The sequence below is a fragment of the Motacilla alba genome, chromosome 11 (assembly GCF_015832195.1).
Source record: "Motacilla alba alba isolate MOTALB_02 chromosome 11, Motacilla_alba_V1.0_pri, whole genome shotgun sequence".
In the NCBI taxonomy this organism is placed as follows: Eukaryota; Metazoa; Chordata; class Aves; order Passeriformes; family Motacillidae; genus Motacilla; species Motacilla alba.
Window position 1 is genome coordinate 3,926,659 of NC_052026.1, and position 27,964 is coordinate 3,954,622.

A 27,964-nucleotide genomic window follows, 5' to 3' on the forward strand; every position below is an offset into this window, starting at 1 on the left:
ACACACCTGGGGAAGCTGACTCAAATCTGATGGAAATGAAGGCAGTTTATTTGCCCAGATGCCTGCCAAGACCTGTCTAACCCTGATGTACTTTAGCTTTCAGTAATGAGAGCATCTATTCCAGCATTGTTTCTGGAATAACTCTTGTTGTTGTGTTGCTGGCAGCACGGTGCCTGGGTGCAGTGTGGCTGTTAAAATAGGGCATTATGTGTTAGAAAACCATGTCTTGGCAAAGTGTGGTGCTTTGCTCTGTCCTGTCTGCCTCCTATGGATGCTAAACTGCACCAGAACTGTGTGTTCTCTGCAGAAAGCATGAGCAACAGTCAAGGTACAAAAATTAACCTTCAGCAGAGCCAAGTTGGCAAACGGGAAACAATCCTGTGGGCTTCTCTCAGCACCTCACTTGGAAACCACAACTCTGCCACCACAGCCCAGCTCAGAGGTAGTGATGATGACTCTTTCCACTTATAGGAAGTCCTACTGATTTTACAACTCATAAAAGATTCAATTCTCTCACCCTGTGTAGCATATCCCTATTATAGGCAACCATTTCATCTCTCCTGGGATCCACCCATCCCTCTTACCTCAGCTTTCAGAAGTCCATTAAAAATCTGTTTTGTTTAGAGTATGCCTAGCCTTGCTATTATCTTGGAATTTTATGGTAAATCCTCCCTGAAAGTGAATACTTGGCTTTGAGGTCAGGGCACAGTGAAATGAGGAATGGGGAAAAAACTCTTCAATGGTTTCCCCCAAAATGAACTCATTTGTGCAGTGGACAAAGTTATGTGGGGGACTCAAGTGTTAAGCCTGCTTTTTAAATGCAGGGGAGCCCTTAGAAATAAGCTTAAATAAGTTAAACTTATTTAAAGTTATTGTTAAAACTTATTTATAAGTTAAATAACTCTTGCTTCCTCATAGTTCTTCATTCTTTGTTTTTGGAGCTGCAGCTGGTAATTTCACCTCTCCACACTTTTCTCTCCCAGCATCTTCTCACTTCTCCTTCTGTCACTGCTCTTTGGTGTCAGGCAGCTGCTGCACAGAGCCTGCTCTCACTGACAGACACCACTGGGTTTGTCCAGCCAGGTGATGTCAGAATTTTGAGGGAGAACCTCAGCATCACAGACCTTGTTACATGTGTGCCCCAGTCATTATTCTATTTATATTCATGTAGGCTTGTCTGTTTTCCAAACTGCAGACAAAGAGTAATTTTAAAAGATCCTAGAAGCATAATTAGGGTTTTTTTGTTAATCTTGTTCTAGGGTCATGTTTTGTTGATGAATATGGTAATTTCCGGTTGCAGAGAGAAAACTGTTGTTTTGGATCTGATAGCACCAAAACCTGTTTGTACTTTGACATTTGCACAATGCCCAGAAGAACTATTGGGCTTTATTCAAGTTATACCTCTGAGAATAAAAATCTGACAGCAACGGGGGTGATTTGATTTTGCATGGAGGAGATAATTCATTTATAGACATACAATTAATGCAGTGAACGTTGAATTTCTCTTTCCTCTTGAAGAAAAGCAGTGTTACATATTACTTTGGGATTTAGGAGAGTAGCTGTTAGGAAAAAAAAGGAGAAAAAAACTTATTTTAACCTGCTTAATTACTGCACACTAGAGGGCACTTGAGGTAGAGCAAACAATATTTGCACAGCTCCTGCGGCCGAGGCAGCTCCTGACGCTCACCAGGCAGAGTGAAAACCCACAGCGAAAGATAAACTTCCCAAATTGCATCCCGTACAACTTGCAATAATGTAGGAAAAAAAAATAATAATGGTTGAATGCCTTTCTGGATATAATTTCCTTTTGTCTTTCTCCTAGTGTTTGATGTACTAAAGGAATAATTGTTTTTCTAACAGCCAACCTGACAGCAACTAGTCAAAATTGCAAACAGTGCCCGAGGAATAATAAAACCTGATAATGCATTGTTATTTTTATGCACTCCCTAATATAGCTGGTGCAAAAGGTACACAAATTAGTAGTTGGGGGGGGGGGGTTATATTTTATAATCTCTGGAGAGTAGAAGTGGCTCAGGGCTAGTTGTGTTTTATAGAGCTAAACGAAGTGTTTGGGGATGGCAAAGGACGTGCTAAGGCCCCACGAGCCAAGGGCTGCTGCTGGGTTAAAATTTTGTTTCTATCTGACAGAACAGACTTTTCTTTGGGCTGGAGGAGGAATTTGAATGATTATAGGAATATGTTTGTCCAGTCAAAGCAAAAGTAACTTCAAAATCAATGCATGTTTCTCCTCACATCTCAAGTAACAAGGGAATGGAGTTGGATTAGATGCTGTTCACAGAAGGCCCAGACTCAAAAGCAAGGATTTTTGGGTGGTTGAGGATCACTTCTGTCACTTACAGCTGCTGCTGCTCTTTCTTCAGTGGGCCTTTCCAAGCTTTCTGTTCCAGTGCTGGATATTGAATTTTAACCATGTGTGATCTCTGAAGGAATCTGGCATTCCGTTGCAAATCCCTCACTTCAGCCTCTCAGGGTTTCTAGCCTTGCCTTTTAAAATGTAAACACAAATTTCTTTCAGAGAGAAAAAAATTGAAACCAAACCTACCCCAACTCTGTACCTTTATCTCAGAGGCTGCTTGTATCATTTCCCTTGTTTTAATCTATAGGATCACTTGTAAGCATTATATAATGGATTTTTTTTTCAAGTTACAGTTGTCTTCAGTGACTTCCCAAACACAGGAGATCATTATTTTTCCTGATAACCAACTTGTGATAACTGTATGCAAGCAGGTTTTAAAGGTTGCAAGACAGTGATAAGAACCTATGTTCTAAAGGTAATTATGTTTGTGTGCTGGCACGGGGAGCTGATAAATGCATATTTTATTCAGATATGTTCTGGACTTAAGATAAACCTTCTTGTTTCTTCTTGTTTCATGGAATGTCAATTCTAGCATACAAAGGGGAATAATCCCTCATACAATTTGAGCAAAAGGTACCAATGATGTAGAGTGGGTGTTGCCTAAGAAAACAGCATTTAACATGTTTAAAGCTTTAATGCAACAATGGCAGGTGATGCCACTAGTCCATAAACTTGCTTTAGTAACTTTCAAATCAGTTATTAATTTCTTATTACTTTGAAGTGGCATTTTAGTGGCAATCCCTGTAAGCAAAAGTAGCTTGCAGTAAAGTCATTTATCTTGATCAAGCAATTCACTCTGGACTCATTAATTGCATGTAATTTTGGATCAGGCTCCATTTTACGTATTAAAAACTGAAATCAGCTACTGATGCTTTGAGGGAAATATCTCACTGGTAGGTGATCTTATGGGAATAAAATGTGAATATGAGGAATTAGCACAGTAGTTTCTTTTCCCCTCTCAAGCCCTGACCTTGGCATTATTATTTAAATGAGATGACCCAAACACTGACTCCAGCAGTAACCCTGGCAAGGCTGTGCTGCGACTGAGTTGCCCTTGAAGAGCTCATTTCAAGCCACTTCTACTGGATATTTTTAAGCAGTAGGGTCTAAACTCTCTGTCTTAGGAAACAGTTGATTGCACTGCTGAGGAACAAAGAATTCAATGATAATCAACAACAGTTTCCACAAAAATGTGAAAGTGAGAGAAGATGGTGGAATTCCATTATGCCACATATTTTAGATGACAGATACTTCCTGTCTGTATGTGCATGGGAACTCACATTGGGGTTTTAATCCTTCTAACTCATAAAAGCAAAGCAATATTGAAGTAAATCTCCTGGTTCTCTTCCAAGCTGAGGTTACTTTTTCTCAATTCTCCATCATGACCAGTCAAAAAAACCAAACAAAAACAACCCCAAAAATCTAAAACCCATCTAAAAGAAAAAACAAACACGCAACCCCCCCAAAAAAAAAAACCCAAGCAAAAAAAGTAACCAAAAGATGCCACAAATGCAAGATGAAAAATAACCCCACAATAACAAAACCAACAACCAACTCATACCACAAGCCAATATATTTTGTAAATAGTCTGATTTGTTGTTTTTTTTTTTCCACTGATCCCAAAATTTAATATGAAAAATTGCACTCCAGTTTGATCCAGGGTGGGATTCAATCATATGCATTTTGCAGATGACTTCTTTCTTCAGTACAGTCATTAAACTAAAAATCTTCATCCCATTGCAGCTGGAGTCAGAGCTGCTTTTTGCTTAAAAAATGAAATGGCCATTTAGAAGATAGAGGAATAATCTTCCTTATAATATTTATTTAAGAGGAAACAATTTCTAGCCAGCATATTCATCAGTGTAATGCAGTAGTGTGTATATATATCTCTCACTATAATAAATATCATTAAATCATTTCATCTGGATAGGATGCAGAAAGCTGCAAATGTTCCTATGCTATTCCAAGCTTATTTTTACATTAATTTTCATCTATACACTTCTTCCTGTCAAGATTTACTCCATCATCTGAAAGGCTTTCCAGCAGGGGAATCCATGGATGGCATAATCCATTTTAACAAGACACTTACCATCCTCTCCCACAACCTGAAGATGAAAGAGCGCAGCTTTTGCCCTGATAATTTCCAATTGCAAGAAAGGTCACGTAGAACAAATGGCGCAAGTCAAAGGTTGAAATCAAAACAAAAAACTCAACTTTTAAGCTGCACTTGGAGGTACAACCTCTACCATTAGCCTTCTTCCCACATACAGCTGTGCTGCCTATTTAAAGCAAGGACATGAGGGTTCTTTTAGGAAGAACTTTTATTCTTGGTTGCTGCCTTTAGGTGTTTTTAATGGAAATTAAAACAAGGTGTGCAACCACTCTTACTTAAACCTAAAAAAGTTTGAAAACTGGCATTAATTCCCAGGAGTAAAGCCAGGTTGAGCATCCTCACACCTTCCTTGTGACATGATCTGTGTTGGTAGAACGATGTGGGGAGAAAAATACTCTTTGCCTCAGCAGAACCCCAGGTAAAAGGAAACCACATTTCTGATCTTATCTATTGCACTGCCAAGTGTTTTGTATTTCCCTCAAGGCTCTCTGCCTGCTTCAAGTGTTGGATATTTTCATATCCATCCTCCTCCAAGCAATCCTCCCAGGCTCACAGCTCAGAAAGTAAGCGCTTGGGCTGAGGGAAACAAAGCGATAGTTAGATGTTTCTTCATTGACCTTGAAAAATGGTACATTCTGGGTGCATTTTGCTACATTCCCATGAGCCTGAGACTTTTCAGGAGGATATGTGCAAGCAGAAAGGCGCCTGTTATCTGCACTAGCTTGCATTTAGTCAAGATAAAGTCAAGCAGGTAAGAGCTACACGTGAAGGGTCTCATGCACTGTCATGCACTCATAGGATCAGCATGGAAAATAAGATTAACAATCATGGGACTAAATTACATGATATTCTTACTGTATAGCAGAATATTAGGCTCCACTTTCTGCAAGGTAGATCCTAGGTAGATCTTCAACTGAGTAGTCATCTTCTTTTGCTTGAGGTGGAGAGGTTTGCAGGTGCTCTGAAGAAGGTTCAGGTGACCAGCCCTTTAAAAAATAAAGTTGAGCAATGCATCTGCTTCATTAATGTAGAGCCCCACAGCACATTCATTTCTACCACACCATCGTCCGGGTCACCGAGAGCTGGAGGAGGATGGAGCTGAGGGCGACTAAACTTCCCCAACAGCACCAGCTCAGCGTGGAACCAGCCCTCCATTTCAAGACTGCTGCCTGTACCTGACCTTGTGCTCTTACCCCTTCCCTTTCGCAAACACTAGGGGAGGATTCAGAGCTAGGATGTATTATTAAAAACAATACATTTAATCTGCTAACAGATAATCCATGCAACACGACAAGGAGAAAAGCTCGCTGTATGAGGAAGGTGGGCAGGGGATGGCAGTGGCCTGTCCCTCGCGGGGTGCTGGCCGTGCTGTTTGTCTGCCTCGGATGGGACGAGCCCCCTCCAGCCCCGTAAAGCCAAAGGCAGGTGGCGATGCCCAGCGCTGCGCTCCCTGAGCCCGCATCCAGCGCTCCAGCAGCCGGGGCCGTGCGGGGTCCCGGCGCTGCCGGTCACAAAGAGGATTTGGGGACGGGGCGAGGGTCAAGGACTTACTGCGCGCTGCTGCCTCCATCCAGCTCCCCGGCGCTGCCCTGGGGCCGCTCCGCGCAGCGCCCGAGGCCACCGAGGCTGCGGAGAGCCTCGAACCGCCCGCAGCTCCCCGGGGCGTGTTGGGAAAAGCGTTTTGAAAGGATGCCCTCCTTGTCCCCAGGGCGCCCGCCCGCAGCGCTGTCGCACGGAGACGAGCGGCTGCCCGCGGCCCATCGGGGAGCTGCCGCATCCACCCCGCATCCCTCTCCCGGCGGGCATCACCCCAAAGGACGGCGCCGGGAGGGGGGGGCTCCCCCTCGCCCGCGCTCCGGGCACGTCCCAGCCCCGGCGGGCGCGTCCCCGGTGGCCCCGCTCCGGGCCCGGCCCCCCCGCCCCGGGTCCGCCCGGTGCCCACCCCCGCTCGCCCTCATCCCTCCCTCCCTGCCCGCATCCCTCCCTCCCTCCCTCCTTCCCTCCGTCTCTCCCGGGCGGCCGGAGGAGATGCCCCGGCGCGGAGTTGGCGGCCCGGGCGCCCGGCAGGAGCGCGGGGAGCGAGCGGCGCCGCCGCCCCTGGAAAAGTTGTGTGCCTGCCGGGGGGAAGGCGGGCAGCGGAGGGAGGGGGAAAACCACCACCCCAAAGTGCTTACACGAATTTCCCAGCGCTAGACCTGCCTCCGAGATCAGCCCAATAAGAGCTGTCAGGGGAGGCTCCCGGCTCACTTTTCCACATCGCTTCACAGTTACGTTTGGCAGGCAGGCAGGCACGGTAGCGCGCTCAGCCCCGGAATTAGCGGATTTATTTGGAATATCCCTGCTTTCCTGGAGACGTGCGGCTGCCGCTGGCTCGTGCGAAGGGAGAAATTAATAACTGCGCTCCAGCATGCAGGCACAGAGACCCGGGAAGCCCAGCAACCAGCGGCTCCGCCAGCATCGGCAGCCTCGGAAAGCATGAGAAGAAAATCTGGAGCACCCTGCCTGTTCCCAGGGACTGGCTGATGGTTTTTTACTTCACCCTTTCAATCCGTGCGTGAAGTGGCTGTGGCCGAGCGGCTCCCTTGCTCCTTGAAAGAGTGAGTATTCATTTTATTCAGACAATTTGTGGCTGGCTGGCAGAGGGCTCTCGCTCCGTGGGTTTCTGGCTGACTTGGGCTCTGTGTGTGCGTGCAAGGTGCGCTGGGCGAGCGCCTTCCTCGTCCGTAGGTGCTGTATTAGACTAAACTGGGGTCCCTCATTAAGTCGGGTGCTTTCAAATTGCCGATAATGAAAATGTCGTGGGATGCTTGTTAGTGTTTTTTAAAATTATCATTATTATTCTCTCGGGAGAAGAAGTGGTGGTAATTGTATTTGTCTTCCCGCTTGTTGGTGTTTTTTTGGGGAGGTTTATTTTTCCTTCCGTTCTACAACCCTCCTTTAAAGAATCGGGAGGACTTTGGATCACGGAGGGTTGCTTCTAAGGCTGGCGAACCCGTTTCTTCTCCTTGTTTTCTTATTTAGTACAATAAGTCTCTGGGCTATTTCACTGTGTTGAATAGATGCAGGGCTGCATTCATGCATTGAAATAGATTGCAGTTTTCGTGCTGAGAATAAAAATCACCCACCAGCCAGATATGTAAATGAGGGAGGAGGAGGCTGGAAGAACCTTGAGGGGGGGAAATCCCCCCGATTTATTATCACCTTCCCTCACCACAAAGCTTTTTACCCCCTAAGTAAGTAAATAAATAGGAATGGCTTCGTAGCTTCCTTTCCTACTTTGAGAGGGGAAACCATCGCAGAAATACTGCTCTTGAAAGCTGCGATGGCAATGAATCTGTAGCCATAACTAGCCAGGAGTCATCCCTGTCCCACAAGTTGTTTTCCTTCCTATTCTTTGGCTGACTAAACAGAGGATGCACCCAGCTGAAACTTGGGAGAGGGAGAAAGCCCCAGCCGCTCGCTCGCTGCCGAGGCTCCCAGAGCGGAATCGCAGGAGCCTGCAGCCCCCTGAAGCTGCTGTGCCACCAAACGCTTCGTCTCCTCTTTGAGGAAGGCAGAGGAGGAGCACATCCTTCTATTCTGCCTGGCTCCGGTCTCTGCTGGGTAGCAGCACCCCAGCCGGAGCCCCGAGCCGCCGGGCAGCATCCCTGCTCGGCAGCACCAGCGCCGGGCTCGCCTGGGAGGCACTGCAAGGCTTCGGCACGGGAGCCGGTGGCAGCTTCTGGCTGGGTAATAGAAAAGAGATTAATTCAAATCCTTACTTAGGCTCTGCCTACCGCCATGAAGGTGACACTACTTAACACGGGCAGGAATTCCTTTGCGGTTCGTTGCCGTTCAGCCGTGTCTTGAATTTGTCTCGATTCAAACAGTTTGCGTTTAGTAGCAGACTAAATAGGGTGGAATCAATCCAACCTGGCATTTAACGGCGCTACACAGAGCCGCTGGCGTTGCCAACAGGTATCAAACTGTACCCTGGCTCTCCTCCCTTTCACACAGGCACAAACACTCTCTGTTTCACGCGAACGAGTCTGTCTCTTCCCTCTGAGAGGGGAGGAAACACTCATGCAACTTTTATAAAGGCTGACACCTCGGAACAGCCAACTTGAGCACATAGACGGCTCGCCCGCCGTGGCGCTGGGTATCGCGGACAGGTGTTTTTGGGGAGGTGCTGCTGGCAAGAACTCAAATAGCGACAACTGTTTATTGTTCCAAATGTAACGCGTTAGCGCTTAATGGCAGGGAAGTTAGCAGCTGCTCACTTCGGTTTCAATTAAAGAGCAGAGCTGATAACTACCGAAGCTATAGATAAAGAATCCTCTTAACTTCACTCATCCTCTTTTGGAAATTCTTCAAGAGTTTCTCTGCAACAAGGATAAGGAGAACTATGCAGTGCTCTTGCATGAGTGATATTTCCCCTCTACGTTCAATACGAGACTGCTGTGAACAAGTAGAGACTTCACAACAGGCTTCTCAGTATATATAACTAAATAATAAATAAATTCAGAGGGGTGGGAAATGAGTCTCGTGTACGTTTTACCTGTCTTAAGATGATGAAGCTTCTGCAAGAAGTTATTATCTGACATACCCGCGAAATTAGCAGATTTCACACCCATAAAATCTGATGCCATCAGAACCCAAAAGCTCTCTGTGGTGTTACCTCCCAGCCTAATTTAAGGATGGTTGTGACAGAAGAACCTTAGGAAGGGAAGTGATTATTGCATGATATTTTCATCCTTTAAGCCTTGTTGTTCCACCTCAGTGCTTACAGAACGAGTACAGCTTTCTGGTAGCTTCCTCCTAAGCTGTTTGTTAACTCCCTTCTTTTTCCAAACTTGCAACCTGGCTGTGGAGGACTTTGATTTCCATGCTTAGTTGTGAGCTGAGGGCCTTCAGTGCCCTTGGAGATTGAAGCATTTCATGTAAGTTGGTTCTTAAATTATCCAGGTGAGCAATTTGTTAACTGGGTAGGCTGCCAGCCAAGAAACTAACTTTGGACATTTTCTTCAATATTAAAAAATCAATAACACTCCGTGCGCCTGCTTAACAAATGCAGCTGGTTTTAATAAGAAGTATGGCTGTATGTGACAGCTACTCCTTTTGTGCCTTTCCTTAAAAATAAACCAAGTTCTAATCTCTGTGAGGTGAGGTAGAATCCTCCTTAGATGAAGTCCCTCAGTGCTTTTTGGATGTTTGGTCATTCCCTTCAGTTCCTGCTACTGAGGTCGAAAAAAAGAGTTGTAAAGGGGGAAGCAATCCCACAATCAGATTTAAATTCACTTTTTTTTTTTTTTTGTGAAATTTGTTATCTTTTGAATTTTTGATCTTTGTGATCTTCAGGATTTTTCCAATAACATTGCACCTTTATCAAATCAATTTAATCGATCCCTGGGCACTTTGTTTGCACCACTGTTAACATATGAGTCATTGTCTTCTATAAAAAAAAATATCCTTCTCCCTTCTTCAGGATGTAGAACCATTTCAAGTGAGAACTCACAGTCAGCCATGGACATAAATTTAGGTCTGTTAGCCCCTGAAGCTCTTCTTGAATTTTCTTTCTATTTCCTCTCATAGAGTTGCAGATTTCATCTTTTAAATATTGGCTTAGGAAGACCATTCCCACAGACCTTAGCTAGGACTTTTTTGGACATTTATTGAACACAGGGGCCTGGAGCCCTCCCACTTGACCCTTGGTACACACAGATGATTTGATTTCCAAAACCTGAGGGACGTTAAAGAGAGATAAATACTGATCTGTTAGATTATGGACAAGTAGGGATGTGTGTCCTGTAATTTCTCGGGGCTGTGTATTTCCAAGTGATGATTGTGCATGTTTTGTGACAGAAAGCGACTGCTCATGCAGGTATTTTTATAAATCCCCATACCTATCAGATACCCCATATCTCAGCAATATTCCCTGTCCATCTCAATATTATTAAAGCCTGACCTACCATTAATACAACTGTATGCTTGTAGTATACACTAAAGTGGTATCACAAGAGTCTTTCATCTATGAGTATAAAATAATAAAACCTAAATTCTTTCAGTGGGAGGCAAATGCTACGGCAATTTGAGCTTGGAGCATTTTAAGCATCATTGCTACCGTAAGATCACATCAATAGAATTAAATTAGATCATGGAAACTCAACATTTTTCTTAGTGTTGTTGCCATAGAAAAGGTGGCTCACTTCAGAGCTTTTTGAACATAACTGTTTGAGCAGTAGACAGACAGAGAACAAAATAAAGTCCAATTTGAGATTACAAATGTGTGTCTATATATACACACGCATTTATTTTCCTCTCCTTTGTTCTAGAATCTGTCCAGCATGTTTCTCATTTTGTCAACCATGTAAATAACATCAACTCAGTGGCATTTCAACTGCATTAATAAAATTTTGTTCCCAAAATACATTGGGTACTGATGGTAGCTGGAGTTGTAAGTACAAGCTGAAAAGAAAAAAAAAAATCTGGGAACCAGTTCAGTTACCAACAGATAGTCTTTTACCTGGAGTCAGATGCTATAAAATCTGATTTCCACCTGCCTTAGCCGTGAGAGCAGCCTTTATCCATGGGTTGGTTGCAGTGATAGCACTCACAGAATTGATTTGCCAAGGTGTTGATCATGATGTGTCTTGTAGAAATCATTTGAAATTGAGAATGATGAGCACCCTGGCTGAGTTTTGAGATTAGCAATGTCTCCCAGTCCCAGATCTGAGAAGGGGAAGCTCCCATGGGAAGTGTCTCCTGTATCCTGTGGTGCCCAAGCTCTAGACAAGCTCACGGAGGCGTTTCTCAGTGCATCTTTGCAACAGATATGGAAGTTCAAAACATTATGGAAACAGTCTTGGCAGTCCCTAGTTCACAGTTTCAGCTTTCGTGTACATTCACCCAAAATGGCTTTTTCCAGGGAAGCAACGCTCAGCCTCGTTTGACAACTCCCATTTACACCCATTTCCTTTGCAGTTGCCGATGATCAGAATCATATGCACATATTTGATGTTTTATAAAAATATAAATATAAAACATATCTTTTATACATTTATATTGTTTCAAAGCCATAAATACTACAGCAGACGGAGAGCGGGTACTCAAGAGGAAGTGCAATTCTCTAATTGAATTTTGAAACACTTCAGATGTGAATCTCTCTTGTGGGTTATATGTAACAGCTATGATTGCCCTGTAAGTAACACAGTATCAAAACTTAATGTCGCTGAAGTTTAGATTGTGTCCTGTGTTTTGGACTCTGACGTTTATTTTTGTGTGTTTCCCAAAGTTAGATGAAAACAAATGAATGGGGGGGAAAACCCAACAAAATCTCAGCTTGGCAACTCCAGGAGAAATAAGTTTAACATTGGAGAGTCCTAATTCTTTCCAAACAACTCATCTAAATTGATGGTAAAGCTTCCATCAAATTCAGTGATGCAAAATTAGAAACCCTCACTTCTAATTTCACATATCTCAGCAGAGGTTTGGGGTTTCCTGAAGCCATGCTGTATACAGTTAGAAAAGTCCAGGTATGTTCAGAATTTTCCTCTTTAAAGATTTTTTTAATGCACACACATGCTCATGCATATGGCTGGAGAGCTTATGTAGCTTTCACTAAGTCATGATGTCCAGTCATAATTTATAACCTTAGTTTAATTGGAATACACATCAGGAAAATATGTGGGTTTTTCCTTAAGTATTATATTTTGTTTATATCTGTAGAGAATACACAATAGTCGTTAAACAAGGATATGAAAGTTCTGTTGTATATTTATATAAATATATATTAAACATATATAAAAGATATATTTATATATATTTATATTTATATATACATATAAATGTAATTTATATATATATTATATATATATTATAAATTATATTTTTATATTTAAAAAAAGGCTGGAAAGTAAGCCCAGAAAGCAAGATATTTATGTCCCCCATTAATATTTAAAGATTTTTTTTTTCAGAAAGTGCAGGATAAGCACATCCCAGCTGCTGAAAGTCTCCTGATAAACAATGCCCCAGGCAGAGCACGGTTAACACCTCATTCTCAGTCGCAGGCCAATCTGTTTGCCTTTTTATGAGCTCTTCTTGTTGGGCATAAGTTGCGTTTTCCCCTTGTCTGGTGGCAGCGCCCAAGGTGCTGAGGTGCCAGAGGTGCCCAAGGCTGGGATTCACCCTTCCAGAGGGAGCGGGGCTGGGCCAGCGGCGGCTGCCTCGGCCCAGGGCGCTGCACCTCTGCTTCGGTCACGGGAAAACCGCTTCAGTCCCTGGACCGGAGAGAATAAAAATGACTTCAGACCGCTTCTTCCTCTTGCTATAGCATGAGAACAGTGCTGATGCAACCGTTTTTCTTCTGTTCAAGTTTTTGGACCACTCCGGAAGCCTTGTCTGTCTCTTGTCTCCGTTTAGAACCTGCATCATGAGATGATGTTCTGACACACATCGGTGGAGTGTCTGGCTCCCAGAAACCCAGACCTTTCTTTTTGCCTAAGTATAAGAAATTGAAAGGGAAGGCTGCAATTTCCTTTTGTTCCTCTGTAGAGCTAAAACAGCTCTATTGCCATTTCAATACCTATGGCTTTAGTATCAGCTGTCATGGAAAAATAAATCCACAAAAAAAAAAATAAACCCAATCCAATCAAACAAAAAACCCACCCAACCAGCTGAAACCAAAATGACCTTAAAATATTTTAAATACTTATTTCATTAGGGAGGAAATTTCACCTTCAGCTGCAAACTTGGTAGCACTTGCTGTCTCTTTGTCCTGTACCTCAGCATGTGTAGCACACTAGAAGTCCGGAGCACTGCACAGAGCAAGGAATAATAAAGAATAAAAATAGGTTGAAGGTTCTGACAACACCCTTGGTGGGTTTCTTTAAAAGCATTCTGGTTCCATAAAGTAGTAGCTGCTTCTGGAAAGGCTGACAGCTTTATATACAAAAAGTCTGAGTCTTGACAGCTTTAAAGTTGTCCCATATTGATTTTACTATTGAAGAGTAACAAAAATAAAAAATTCTATTGATACCAAGAGAGGTTGTACAAAAAGCATATCACTGGGTCAAGATACTCTTATGTGGTTTGGATTTTTTTAAGAAAGAATTACCTGATAGTAAATATTTGTCAAAAATGATAAAAAATATTTAGCTAGTCACATAAAACAGACTTTGTAGATATGATAAAGTACTATGTTAAGCACACATAATAAGAAAATAATTTATTATAATAATAATTGAGATATATTTCAGTGTGATGGATGTTGTCATTTTCTCTCTATCCCAAAGCCTCACTGAAGCTGTGACAAATAAGGACCTATATCCTAAACCAACTTTTTCTCCAATCCAGAACACCAGATTATGATATTTCCCAGTTAAAGGACCAAAGTAAGGGAAAGAAGGCAGAGGAATTTATCTTAGAAAGGCTTTTCTAAACCTTTCTTTTGTCTTCCTGTGAAACAAACCCCTAAAACTGAAGCAACTTGCATTTGGTAATGCTAATCTTCCATATAGATTAATAAATCCTTCAGTAATTATTAGAGCCCTAAATGTTGAAGAAGCTGTTGCATTTCTGTAGCTGCATGTCCATGTTTTCCCAGTGCATGGATTCCCTCAGCACATCTGATGCAGAGGTTAACGCTGTGCCTAAACCAGTCCTTTAGCATTTGACACAAGGTCAGGAACTCACTTAATAACCTACAGAACTGTGCCAAAGTCTTTAAAGAATAGCAGAGCATGACTAAGCTTAAAAAGATAAAGTGACATATCTTTCTCCCTGAATTACTCCGTGTGTGGGTAGGGCAGAACACCTAAGACAAAAGCAGGAGAAAGGTGGTGCCTGTTGCCATTGCTGTTGAAATAAATAATGCTTTAGGAATCTGCTTTTGATTTCCCAGGCAGCCATAAGCAAATTGCCACGAGTAGTACATCAAGATGAACTCAGACAATGGATTTGCACTTGGATTGGCAGGGAGCTCTGACAGCACCAAGGATTTCGTGTAACATTTCCCAGCTCATTTCCCTCCCTGTGCAATTTCAGGTGTGTGGCTGAGGGAAAGGATGTGTGGATAATGCTTTAATGCTTTTCTGTGTTACAGCTAACTCCAGGTGACGTAACAGTCCCTTAAAATCACTGTTAGTGAAATCTGCTGCAGCTACCTGGGGTAATTGTGCTTTGCAGCAGTGCCTGGGCCACGCCTGGCCCGGAGCGTGGCTGCTGGCTCTGTGCTGTGTCCAGCCCCTCTCCAGGGCACTGGGCTGTGCTGGCCCACAGGAGTTCCCTCCTGATGGAGCCTCCTCTCACACCACCACATCTGGGGGGGAGGTTTCTGTCCCTGAAACCTGCCAGCATCAATGAATAAAACCACGGCAGGTTACCATGACTGGATTGCAGGAGTCCATTAGACATTTATTTAAGTAGTTTTCTGTCCCTAATTGCCTGTTTCTCCTCTTCTCCAGACATTTCCTTCCATTCAATTTTGTCGATTCAACTATTTCTCTGCTCTCTGAAGTATATAGTGAAACTTCACATGCTTTTTGTCAGCACAGTTCTCAAAACTTCCTGTTGTTGTCCTATAGTTGATGGGTTCTTTAGTTCTGCAACGATCTGGGTTAGAGTCTTGAGGGAAAAGACTTTTTGGAACAAGATTTTGTTGCAAATTGTGTTTGTTAGCCCACATTTCACTGGCCTGTCTTACAGTGTTGATTGCAAATAGCACAACTGCAGGGACAGTAAACTGCAGTGGAGAAGGAATGGGAATAGAGACCAATTATTGGGAATGTGTAGCTTGCATGTTGTGGGGGCTGAGGCGGGGTAAGAGCCTCTTAAATGAAAATTGCTCTTGGTGGAATTATAGCATGAGCAATGGCCTAGCCCAGCTCTGTCAGAATGATTTGCTTTTAAAAACACCTTACTATTAAAGGCGTTTAAGTTAACAAGATCATTTTGACAGAACTGGGTTAGGGAGTGCCTGCACACAGTTCTGCTGGCAGATAAGAGGCAGGAGAGCCTGGCCAGGGCATGCAAGTGGCACTTTGCAGTGGGCACTGCAAGCAGGATCTGAGCCACTGCCATGGCAGTGTGGCCGATTACAGCCTCACTCCCTCTTCATCTTGCTCTTGGGTGGAGAACTGCCTCGTAATTTGACTGTTTTGTGAGTAAGTGAGTAATCTTCAAACGAATAATCCTCTGAGGAATAAGTGTTATTATTTATGGCAAGAAGTATTCCTTCCTTTGCAGAAGAAAACATGAGCCTGCTGCCTTATCCAAGGTGATTTAAATCAAGTTCAGGTACAATTTAATAGATATGTAATGGAAACAGGATGAGTATGGAGCTAAGTTATGCAGGCAAGGATGACATGCCTATTTGTTGGATATGGTGTTTTGATAGTTCTTTCTGATGGAATTTAGGTTTGTTCTGCTTTAATGGCAAATTAAAAAGCACAGTTCTCTTGGAAGTGAGAGAGGGATGGAGCAGCTCTGCTGGCAGGAAAGGCTGGCACAGCTGGCATTGCTCACCTGCACAGGAGCAGCTTTGGGCTGAGCTCAGGGTGGCCTTGCAGGGCCTGAAGGAGCTGCAGGAAAGATGGAGAGAGACAATTGCCAAGGGCTGCAGGGACAGCAGCCAGGGAATGGCTGCCAGTGCCAGAGGACAGGGCTGGATGGCATCTTGGGAATGAGGAATTGTTCCCTGGCAGGGTGGGCAGGCCCTGTGCTGTGTCACATTGCAACAGAGTTCATCATGTCCAGGGAGAGTGCAGCTGCTGGTGCTGGGCATGGGAACAAAGTGAATCTTCGTTTTATAAAGCTCAAGAATCCATTTATTACCTCTGGGGATGAGGAGAGGGACAAAGACAAAAGACTGGGCAAAGGCAGGGTCGTGGGGCTTTTATAGGTTATCACAGGGTGGAGTTTAGGGTTTGGGTCAAGGGAGGAGTTATTAGCAACACAAGGAGGGTAAAATTAAATTTCTGTCTTTGGAATGGGAGCACTCCACAGCCCTGGCACAGGGTGCCCAGAGCAGCTGGGGCTGCCCCTGGATCCCTGGCAGTGCCCAAGGCCAGGTTGAACACTGGGGCTGGGAGCAGCCTGGGACAGTGGAAGGTGTCCCTGCCATGGCAGGGGGTGACACTGCTTTAAAGGTCCCTTCCAACCCAACCCACCCTGGGATTCTGTGAAGGAGAGTAAGAAGAATTCCTACAAGTGGGACTGGAGCATTAAGGCCTTTCATTTCTGTTAGTGAAAACATAAAGCTCTGTTGTGCTGCCAAGCAGGGATGAGTGAGGCAAAGATAATCACTCTGCCCACCATGGGAAGGCTTTTCATCATTTTGCTGCTTTTGGTGGGAAAGAACCTTCTCTGAATCCTTGAAAAAGGGGACAAGGAAGCAAAAGTTATAGGGTAACCAATACCTAGAGAGGTAAGAACAAACAAACTTTAAAAAGTTAAAGAAAGAAGAACAGTGTTTAGAAAAAATAAAAGAAATAAAATCAACAGATGTTCCACACCTGTGGGGACAAAAAAAAAGAAAAGGTAAGAAATGGCATTGGCTGGCACTCTCTAGGTGGTCATTAAATGAAGGCACCTCATCAATTATTGGAGGTTGCTTGTATTGTAATGAGAATTTGGTTATATTAAATTAGCATCTAAGATAGAAATTATGTATTTAATGTACAAAATATAGTGGATCCTGAAAATTCTACCAAAAAAAACCCCCTTTTGGTCACAAATCATCAAGTTTTCTTTTGGTTTCTCTGGAGTAACTCATTTAAATAGAGCAGTACCCAAGGGTTTTATTTTACCTTAATAACAGTTGTTTAGTAACTCATAAAATCCATCACAATGAAATAGTGAGGTCAAAGGGCTGAGATGCTGCATATCATTGCTGCAAATGAAATAATGAAAAAACTTTGCTGCAGTTCTTAAGACAACCCTCCATGTTTGTTCTGTGGAGAACCACTAGAGAGGCCCTAAAACCTTTAAACTGAGATCATGATGTAAATCTATGCACTGACATTGTAATAAAGTGGTTTATTTAACCACATGAATATTCTGTGCTTTGAAAATGAAATTTTTTTTTTGTTGCAGCTTTTTATGATCTTACTTTGCTTCTTTTTCAATGGGAAGTTTATACCTTCAACTACTTTTATTAACTTTATTAATCTTTTTAGCAAATTACTGCATTCCAGTGGTCACCTTTTAAAGCTACAAGATGATTTTTAAATGATTGTAGTGAAATAAACTCTGTTCATTAAAGAAGCACTTTCCTCCACTCATGCACAAAATGAGCTTTATATCTCTGTAAGTGTCCACTGCCACGCCTGGCTCTAACTCTGCACGAGGGATGAACTCCCAGCTGTGACCTGCATAGATCTGAGTTCCAGAAGAGGTCCCAGTGTGTATGACAGTGTTTTCTGAAGCTGTGTGCTGGTTCTGTCCTCCTGTTAGCTTATAAACCTCTTGGTAATCACTTTGTGTTCTACTTGTACAAGACTTACACACTCCATGGCTGAGTTTTATGAGTAGAGTTCCAAGATGCAAGTTCCTGTAAGCAGAATAATATTTTTCTAAAACTCCATCAGCACACAGAGTGGAAAACAAACCACTCAGCTTTATCTGTACTTCTCTATAGCCTGTGCATAGAGAATAACATTTATGAATACAGTTTTAAGTTTTTGAGGACATAAGGCAGTTGTTTGAATCTGTGCTCCATGACATAGCGGAGCATTCTCTTTCATCTATTTGTTACATTAAAGACATTCTTTATATTTTAAATATCACTTTCCCCTCTCAGGCATGAATGGAGAACTAAAGCTGTTTTGTAAACAGCTTTGCTGGATTAGAGTTGATCTGGAGTTGTATATACCCCACAGTGTGCAGGGAAACCACTCAGAAGATCACTGAAGTTTTGTTTAAGGCAACAGCCCAAGGCCATCTGAACATGTGGAGATTAAAAGCAAAAATTATACTTTTATCAACACAAGCAAAATCTTGATGAAGGTGGAGCACTGCCTCCAGCCCTGAGCCCAGCACAGGAGGGACCTGGAGCTGCTCAGAGAGCCCAGAGGAGGCTCCAGGGGAGCAGAGGGATGGAGCAGCTCTGCTGGCAGGAAAGGCTGGCACAGCTGGCATTGCTCACCTGCACAGGAGCAGCTTTGGGCTGAGCTCAGGGTGGCCTTGCAGGGCCTGAAGGAGCTGCAGGAAAGATGGAGAGAGACAATTGCCAAGGGCTGCAGGGACAGCAGCCAGGGAATGGCTGCCAGTGCCAGAGGGCAGGGCTGGATGGCATCTTGGGAATGAGGAATTGTTCCCTGGCAGGGTGGGCAGGCCCTGGCACAGGGTGCCCAGAGCAGCTGGGGCTGTCCCTGGATCCCTGGCAGTGCCCAAGGCCAGGCTGGACACTGGGGCTGGGAGCAGCCTGGGACAGTGGAAGGTGTCCCTGCTGTGACAGGGGTGGCATTGGATGGGCTTTAAAGTCCCTCCCAACCCATTCCATGATTCTGTGAAATACGCTCTTGAAGGGCCATGTGCTGCTCCCCTTTTTGTTGCTAAGAAAAAGGTAATTCAGGCTGCACTGGAATAATTTTGCTGTCATTCCATACTCACCACTGCTCTAGACCACAGCATAACATAAGAAGGGGAAATGCTACTGTGCCTCACCTTCTGGTCTTCCTTGATTTCCCAAGTCTGCCTTTACACATGGCTTTTTATATGTTATCAGAGCCTGGTTCAAGAGACCTGTGATCCCCTCCTAATCCAGAGGATTACAATTTCACTGCTTGGCACTTCTCAATTTTCTTGTTAGCCAATGTGTAAATTGCTGGGCCACATATTGAAAATGCCTCCCATCAGCTCCCAGCCACATAGACGGTGTTCTGTTCCCAGGAATTGTGCAGAAAAGTAACTTCCAAATTTGGTAAAAAATCTGGGGGCAATCCCACCTCCATGCACTGCATAAAGTGTGTGCCCTGAGTCACTGACAGAGCCTGAATGAGAGTCTGTTTCTCAAATAACTCTTACAAGGCTCCTGCAGTCCAGGTTGAGCTGTGGAGTATAGAATGCAGGGAGCCCCTGATGCAGGGAATGATTGGCATCTGACTCCATGATTTGGAATGCTGAACAATTGCTTTATTAAAATTATTAAAATTAATATGACATTAATACTATATTATAACTAAACTAAAGAAATACTATACTGCAAAGAACACTAAAGAATACTAAAGGAAAACCCGTGACTGCCTGAGACAGCCAGGACACAGCTTTGACCCAACTGGCCAAGGAAACAAAACAATCCTCACCAGAATCCAATTGACAAATCACTTCAGGTAAACAATCTCCATGACACATTCCACATGTGCAAAACAGCAGGGGCAGCAAGTAGAGATAAGAATTGTTTCCTCTTCTTCTCTCTGTGTTTCTCTAGGAAAAACCCTGGGAGAGAGAATTCTGTGTCTCCCTGTGCAGAGAATGTGAATGCCACAGTGGAGAACTTTATCCAGCTCAATATTTCCACACTGATCACATCCCTCTGCAGGACTGGGATGTGCCAAAGTCCCATTGGGTTTTTTCCTTTTCCCTGCACTGCCCAACTTTGCTGCCAGTGCTCAGAATCTCCCAGCTTTGTGTGCTCTGAGCTTGTGTAACTGTGCTCCTCACGGGGCTGTTTCACTGAGGGGGTTCAATGGCACGGTGTGTGCACTGCTAATATTTCTGATGTGCTTTGGACTCGTTTGCCTTAAGGTACTGCTGAACACACAGCTACCGTGAGGACAGCCCAGTCACAGTGAATCTTCTGTATTAGCGTGAGTGGATAGGACCTAAATTTGATTGGAGTAAATGAAGAGTAACAAGCAGGAAGTCTGGGGGAGGAACTGAGGAGGGATGCACTGAAATGAACTTAATGCTTTCTAAGGATTGAGAGTGGCAGTGTGAAAACCAAATATCCTGTTCTTTCTTCAACCAAAAATGGTTCTGGGAGTGTCATATTGTTTTATCTCATTTATTTCATTTCTTTTAGGAGGCAGGCTATGGAGATTAATTAGAATTGTTTTCAAAAAGCTTCTTGAATATGAAAGGAAACACTTTATTATTATTTGGTCCTGTTGATAAAAATAACTATACCAACTTGTGCTGGAAGTGTAAGGAAGTCAGTCATGCTCACTTGGGTCCTTTTCTCTGAGGAGATTTTGGGGTTTATATACAAAGTGATTTTTCACCCAGAAACAGTCTCACTTGGAAGAGAAGAGTACATTATATCTTGCTCTGTTCAAGCCCTAAGGAGCCTTGAATTGTGTTTTCAGTTTCTACCCCCATTTTGAATTTATTCTGGGGTGTTGGTTGAAGATGCTGTCTCTTGCTCTGTGGTTCTATTTCTCCTGTGTTTTGACTCTTGCTCCATTGAAGAAATCAGAAAAATCTGTCTCCTGACAGGCACAGGCACCCACTCATCCAGTCAGATATAAAGAGGATTCCATCTGAGCAAAACCAATCACTTTGACTGAAATTTGGCTGTTTCTCTCTTTCAATACCTTCTACCCCAAACATGCCCTGGAAATCTCTGTTTAACATGTGCCAGAAAGCAGCAGCAGTAAACTCCATTTAATTCCCTGGACTGAAGAGGCTTTTCAGAGGGTGACTGATGCATCCCATCATTAGACTGTTCCTCTTCCTTTTCTGGGATTAAGAGAATGTCAAGACACTTAAAGCATCTCACTTCTCTCACATTTTCCCCAAAACTTCCTCTCAAGAGCTTGCTGTATTCTCTGATTCCTTTATTTCCACCCCAGTTGGCAGTGAGGCCTATAAAGCTCCAGGTTCTCCTGTAATGGATATTCCCTCATTCTGGATGCATTGTCAAAGCACTGCACTATTAGCTCACCATTCTTCCATGCTGCTTGAGAGATTGAGTTTCACTTTGGTAGCAGCTCCTCTCCCCTCCTAACAAGACAAGTTTCTCACAGTTTCGGGTTTTCATGCAACAGATTTCACAGTTGCTTTGGCAATTACTGAAGTTTAAAAAAAATACTTTCTACATTGTTTGCTTTTTAAAGAAGAGCTGACTTTTACTGGTTGTGTAAAAGATGTTCTGCGTGTTTTATGCCATAAGTGTGTATGAACCTTAAAAAAGAACAACAAACCACCCCTATTCCCCCCCCGCCCAAAACAAAAAAAACAACAACCCACCTAAGCTCTCAGGATTTTCATAAACATGTAACACTAGGGATTAATCTTAAAGTAGAAAAAAAACCCAGCCTAAAACACAGTGTAAGCTTAAGAATAGGCATTCCTACTGTCTTGTATATAGTGATTTTTCCTGAGATTGTTTGGAAATGAATCAAAGAAAATGGATCAAGACTCTTTGCGGGTAATTCCCTAATCCTGAAATGCAGCCCTTCTCTCTGAGCCACATCCCATCTAGTTTTCCATGTGATCCATGGCTGCATTTCTGGGTTTGCCCATCCCTCTGGCATCAGCCCTGCTATGTTAACTTGTCTTTCCATTTCAAGGAATATTTACACTGAGATGAAATGTGGTGTGACCTTTTAGTACATCAAAGGATGGGCAAGGAAAGAAAGACAAAATGCTCCCAAGTGTCCATCTAGGAAAATGTCTTTGAAATGAAACATGACTGTGTGCTTTTTCTGAAAGTGAGGGAGGGACAGTGAGACCTGTAGTGCAGATGTGCATAAATGAGTTTCCTTAGGTCCTGGTAGTGGTCTGGTTTGGGAATCATGGACTTCACAGAGGATTTAGCAGTGCTGTTTCTCTGCTGGGCTGTGAGGGATTTGCTGGGCAGTGGTGTTGCTGGAGAGAGGTGATGGCTAAACAAACAATGGGCTGCTGGAGCCTTGTACACTCAGGAGAATTTTGGGTTTTTTCTTTGTGGAGGAAAGGAGCATAGGAATGCAAGAACATGATTTTGATTTGCTTATACGACAGAATACATGTTTGTAATTGACCACATTAACAGTGCAGGGTAGCGAGAAGGTTGGCAGCTTCTTCAGACCCTCATATGAACTGCAAGATCCCAGAATGGTCTGGGTTGGGAGGGACCCTCAAGATCCCCCATTTCCACCTCCCTGCTGCGGGCAGGGACACCTTCCTCTAGCCCAGGTTGCTGCAAACCCCATCCAATTCTTCGGCCTGAATATTTTCCTAAGTGTGTGTAATCATTTATCTGGGTCTTCTCTTGGTGTTTCAGGCAATGAAAGAATACACAGAATCAATTTAACTATGCAATAACATTATGAACTACAAATTTAAAACCTAACATGGCTTATTTATGATAAGTAAAAGTAAAAGTAAATAAGATGTTTCAGAATGCTTTCCTAAGCTCTTTAGTCACTGATTTGAACTTTCTTTTCTTCTGTCCCCCACCAGGAATCTTTAATGACTGGAAAACTCAATGGATCATGTTTTTCTCATCTAAGCTATTTTTACATTGACTGTGCTGTAAACACATGGAGGAGCTGTAAGTAAATGTTCTGTACTGCGTGATGAATTGGATTGCTACAGTCTGGAGGAAAGCAAAATAATAATTTCATTTCTGCGGTGATTTGCGTAGCGTGTGGTACAATGCCAGAAAGACTAACGGAAATGCTTATGGATACATGGACTCCATTAATAATATTATGGATTACTGTCCTTCCTTCCATTTATATGGCTCCAATGAATCAATCTCAAGTACTACCAAGTGGATTCAGTACAGGACTAAAAAGGCTAAATGAAGAACAAAGAGTTTTGCACCGTTCCAAGAGAGGCTGGGTTTGGAATCAAATGTTTGTACTGGAAGAATTTTCTGGACCTGAACCAATCCTAGTTGGCCGGGTAAGGCAAGATTTGGGTTTTTTTCTCTGAATGTATAAATCTGTGGCATGAGAAGGTCCTCAGTCATTCAGACTCTTTTAAGGAATTTCAGACTGAGGTGCTTTGTGATTCCAAAATTGTTCTCTAATATCCATAGATTTGTGCTTTAAATGTACCTGACTGTAAGGACATGATTTCCTAGTTAGCTAACCTGCTATTTCCAACAAAAATATGCATATTCCATTTGTCAAAAAACCCCACAAGTGTGTTCACATCCTTTCTTTTGTATCATTAGTCACCGCTCCTCACCTCTGTCAGCTGAAGATTTTTTACCAAAGAAGCTCTTTGCAATATGTTCCTGTGCATTCCTAAAGGTTGTTATACCTATAGGTCATGTTCTATCTCTAGTCTGATGAATCAAGTTGTTTATGCTCTGATGATTTTCAAAAAACAAGAACCAAAAAGGAAAGTGTGGACTGTAGAGCAAATTATGAGGTCCTAGTTTATATGGAGGTCTACGCACACATATGGAATAACATTATTGCCATTGATCTTTTAATTTAATGTCAATGTTAGGAAGATAACACAGGGCAAATTATCATATTTTTCAGTGTCACAGCTTTTCTGCTGCCCTAAAGCTTTGCTTGTTGCCATGCATTAGTGTATTATGTAGCTCAGGGTGTTACCTCCAGTCAGTGAATCAGCCTTGCACTTGTATGAGCCATCTGTATCCATCAGGGATGAATTATTCTCAGAATTATTCTTAGAAAAGAATGATCTGTTCATAAATGCATGTTTGGCAGGTTTGCATGAGCAGGTATAAATACCTTAATTGTTTATCACTAAAGTTCAATTCCTTCTGAACAACCAAGTGCATTATTGTCTTACTAGCCGGCTACTGAGGTTGAGTAAAAAAAATCTAGACAGAATGATGGATAACAGTTAATTCCATGGTAATCTTGGAATTTCCATGGATAAATGAATAGCATATAGTATAATATAGAGACTTCAATAGCTCTATTCTATTACTGAAGAGAACACAGACCAAGTGCATTCCCAAACCTTCCCTATGTAGCCACATTCCAGGTGAGACAGGGTCAGAAGGTGTAATGAGCTTTCTATGCAGTGACTTTTGGTGCTGTGTCAATTTACATTTATATCAGCTATTTGGTATCTGTTCTCATTTGTTTCTCTGGGGTTAGTAACGTATCTCAATTTCACAGAGACAGCAATGTGCATATTTCACATCTTAAAATGTTTTATTCAACCCATTCTTTCTGGAATATTTTAGTGGAGCTTTTAACATTATTTTGAGTAGCTAGGGAGAATCCTGGGTTTGTACTTTGTGGTATTTTGATTTTTAGGGTATATACAGGTCTAAATATTTCTACTATTTTAAGGTTTTTTAAATGGTTATAATATCCTGAATTGTTTGAGTCATTGGTGAATAGAAGTGGGTAGGTTAAACTAAGCCAAACCAAGGAAGACATTATCCCATCTTCTGCTGGCATTTTAAATAGAATTAGCTAAAATGCTGTGACACTCTATTTGTTGAGACTGCTGCATAATTAAAACACTGCATGTTATAGACGGAAATGAGCAAGAAGCAAAGTTTGTTCCCATAGGGAGGAATTTTTGGTTTATTCATTAGAACGACATCGAATATTTTTGGAATTCTTCTCTCTATTTTTTCTCCCTCTCCAGAAAAATCATCCATATTTCTGACTTTTTTTTTCTTTTCTTAAGGCGTGTGAGTATTGAGAGTGCTTTCAGGCTGGTGTGCAGCCAGTGGGAGCAGAGGTACTCCACAGCTTTCAGAGCTGCTCTTAATCCTTCCTGACTGGAAAGCAGAGACTCCCTCAATTAAACTTCTTGGCAATCCTTCCCAAAACTTAAGGGTGTACAAAATGTCACAAGCAAAATGCTTTCCTTTTCTGTGAAGCTGGGCTGTGGTTTGTCCTCTGTCACCCTCATTGGTTTCTTATCCAATGCAATTTAAAAATAACCTCCTTTTCAAACTTGCAGTAGATTTGCACTTACCTGGTTCCTCCTCCTGGCTTTTCCACTTACACTCTTCCTCCAGCCTTCTGAGCTTTTCCCCTGTCAAAGGATTTGCACACCTGGGGTATCTCCTTCGTTCCAGGACTTTATTAACTATTTTTTCTGCCCTATCACTTACCTTGATTTTCTTTTTTCTTTTTTTGGCCAGACTTTGAATGAAGGACACTCAGTAAAACAGGATATAGTGAGTGCTGAGAGGCTTAACATTGTGGAGAGAGTGGTATCAAATGCCTGCCCCATTTTTGCTGCATTTTCTGAATATAATTGTGCTTTTGTCTCACCACAGTCAGTATTGCTTGCCATGTGTTTTTTATATGTTGAAAGTTCTAGTATAATCTTCAAACAAATCTTTTATTTGGTGCTTAATTGCTTCAAAGAAAACATTCTAGAAGCAAATCTAATTATGTAGATCTTTGTTGCAATTTTTGTCTCTACACTGTTGTGGAGTGTACCTGGTGCTTTTCATAGTCATGCATGTTTTGTACAAATATTTAATTAGGTGCTTTTGGAGAATAAATACAAAAATAAGTTTTGCACAAACAGAAACACTACACACACAAGCAGAATTTGTTTTTTGTTCTCAAATGTACCTTTAAAACCCACTGAAAATTCAGCTCTTAAGAGCTACTCAGAATAGAACAGATACTTAAATAATGGTTTCCATGTTAGTGGGTGGAAAGGCACTGAGTAGAAGCATTTGGTCCTAATGGAATTGATGGAATTTGTCAGCAAAATAAAACTGAAAACTGAGATTAATTTTGTAGGATACAAACAGAACACAAATCACTTTGCAAATAAAAGCCTGAATGCAGAGACTGCAAGTTCCTCCTGTTGGTTAAAAAGGTCTCATACCCAAGCTTGTGAAGTGCAGGGAAATTTAGCAAGACAGGATTACAGAGGTCTGTAGTATCTTTTATTAAACTGCTCAGTTTTTCCAGGGGAAACAGCTTCCAGACATAAAGACTCTTCTCCAGAGTTTTAAGTGTTGCAATGCAACTGCACACACTTCAAAGGTGCTTGTTCATTGCTGTTCTGCATGGATATAGAGTAATAAATGCATTCCCAGTGTACTTGCTCTAATAAATGAAGTAAACTGGGGTGAGACTAATAGGAGGAATTAATGTGAACACCTTTTAAAATGTGGTGTCTTTCTTCAATGACTTGAGTAAAGGACCGGAGCAAATCTTTTGCTTTCATTCTTGAACCTCTTAGAATGAATTTGAATAATATGCACTTTTAATGCCAATTTTTGTCATTATGTTTGGTAGAATCAAGCTCAAAATGAGCAACCCTACTCGCGTTCACATATCTGTAAAGAAGTGCTTTCTGAATTTATGAGATTTCCTATGAAAAGCCACAAATATTCTAGTTTTTAACTTACTTTTTTTGAACTATATTCATATGGCATTTATTTTGCCACATAATATTTTCACAGAACCATGGAAGAGAATATCCTGTGTTGGAAGGGATCCACAAGGATCACCTAGTCCAGCTCCTGTCCCTGCCCCGACCCCTAACAATCCCCCCTGGCCATCCCTGGTGCCCAAACCCTCCTGGAGCTCTGGCAGCCTCTGGGCCGTGCCCATTCCCTGGGGAGCCTGAGCAGTGCCCAGCACCTCTGGGGAAAGCAGAACCTTTCCCTGCCTTTCAGCACAACCATCCCCTGGCACAGCTTCATGCTCTGTGTCCCTCCTTTGGACATTCTCTTTATGATTTATATAATTCTTATTAAATTCTATATCTTCTGATTCATTCTATATCATTCTGAATGATATAATTCTTATTAAAATGAGTCACATATTATTTTGAGCTGCACATGTAAAAATGCATATGTGCATTTTGAGAAACCTGCAAAGTAACCTTTTTTGTGTTCGTGCAACACACATCAAATGAGTTTGGGTTTATTCCCAGCAACAGAACACTGAGCAACAGATTTGCAAATACCCTTTTGTACTTCATTTATTTTTCCCCCTTTCACCCACAGAAGCAGGTACGTACTTCACAAAGCTTCTGTGTCTCCTTTAGAAGCCTCCCCATCCTGCACAGTGCTGTCAGCAGCTTGCAGCTTCCCCGTGGCTGACAACCTCATTCAAGTGTAGAGTGATATGTCTTGTGACACTGCATGCTGTCCCTGTGGACTTGATTAGTTAGGTAGAACTTCCACTTGCTATACACTGCTGCATCTTCTCCATCTCCTCTGCATGCTCTTCCAGCACCACGGCAGATGTGCTGTGAAATCTGGGCTCTAGCAAATGCCACTGTTCTTTCACAGGAGACAGCCTCTGAATCGACAATGACATAGGTAATAAAGTGAAAAAGCATTAGGAAGCTGCATTTGGGGTACTGCAGCTCCTGTTTTATGGAAGATGAGTTGTTCGTGATGCTTTAAACGGGTTAGGACTTGGTTTAATAGATGTTTTTAAGCTAAAATCTGGGATAGTTACTGTAACAGCAGTTGTTTGTAATTAGAATTATACAATGTCCTCAGGTAGAAGAGACCCACAGGGCTCGTCCAGTCCAGCTCCTGTCCCTGCCCAGACCCCCCAACAATCCCCACTGTGCATCCCTGGCAGCGCTGTCCAAACGCTCCTGGAGCTCTGGCCCATGCCCATTCCCTGGGAGCCTGG

The 27,964-nt window shown here is 42.6% G+C and overlaps 1 protein-coding gene across 2 annotated transcripts in view; it reads left to right on the forward strand.

Moving 5' to 3' along the window:
- The first annotated feature begins 6,497 nt into the window (after nucleotides 1–6,497).
- CDH8 (cadherin 8) overlaps nucleotides 6,498–27,964 on the forward strand; it is a 156,709-nt gene continuing 135,242 nt past the window's right edge. For both annotated transcript variants that reach the window (XR_005258253.1, XM_038148047.1), the window contains exons 1-2: nucleotides 6,498–7,087; nucleotides 22,851–23,297. Coding sequence is in view for 1 of the 2 variants with exons in the window: in XM_038148047.1 (XP_038003975.1) it covers nucleotides 23,046–23,297 (252 nt within the window). In the remaining variant the exon portion in view is untranslated. The remainder of the gene's footprint in view (nucleotides 7,088–22,850; nucleotides 23,298–27,964) is intronic.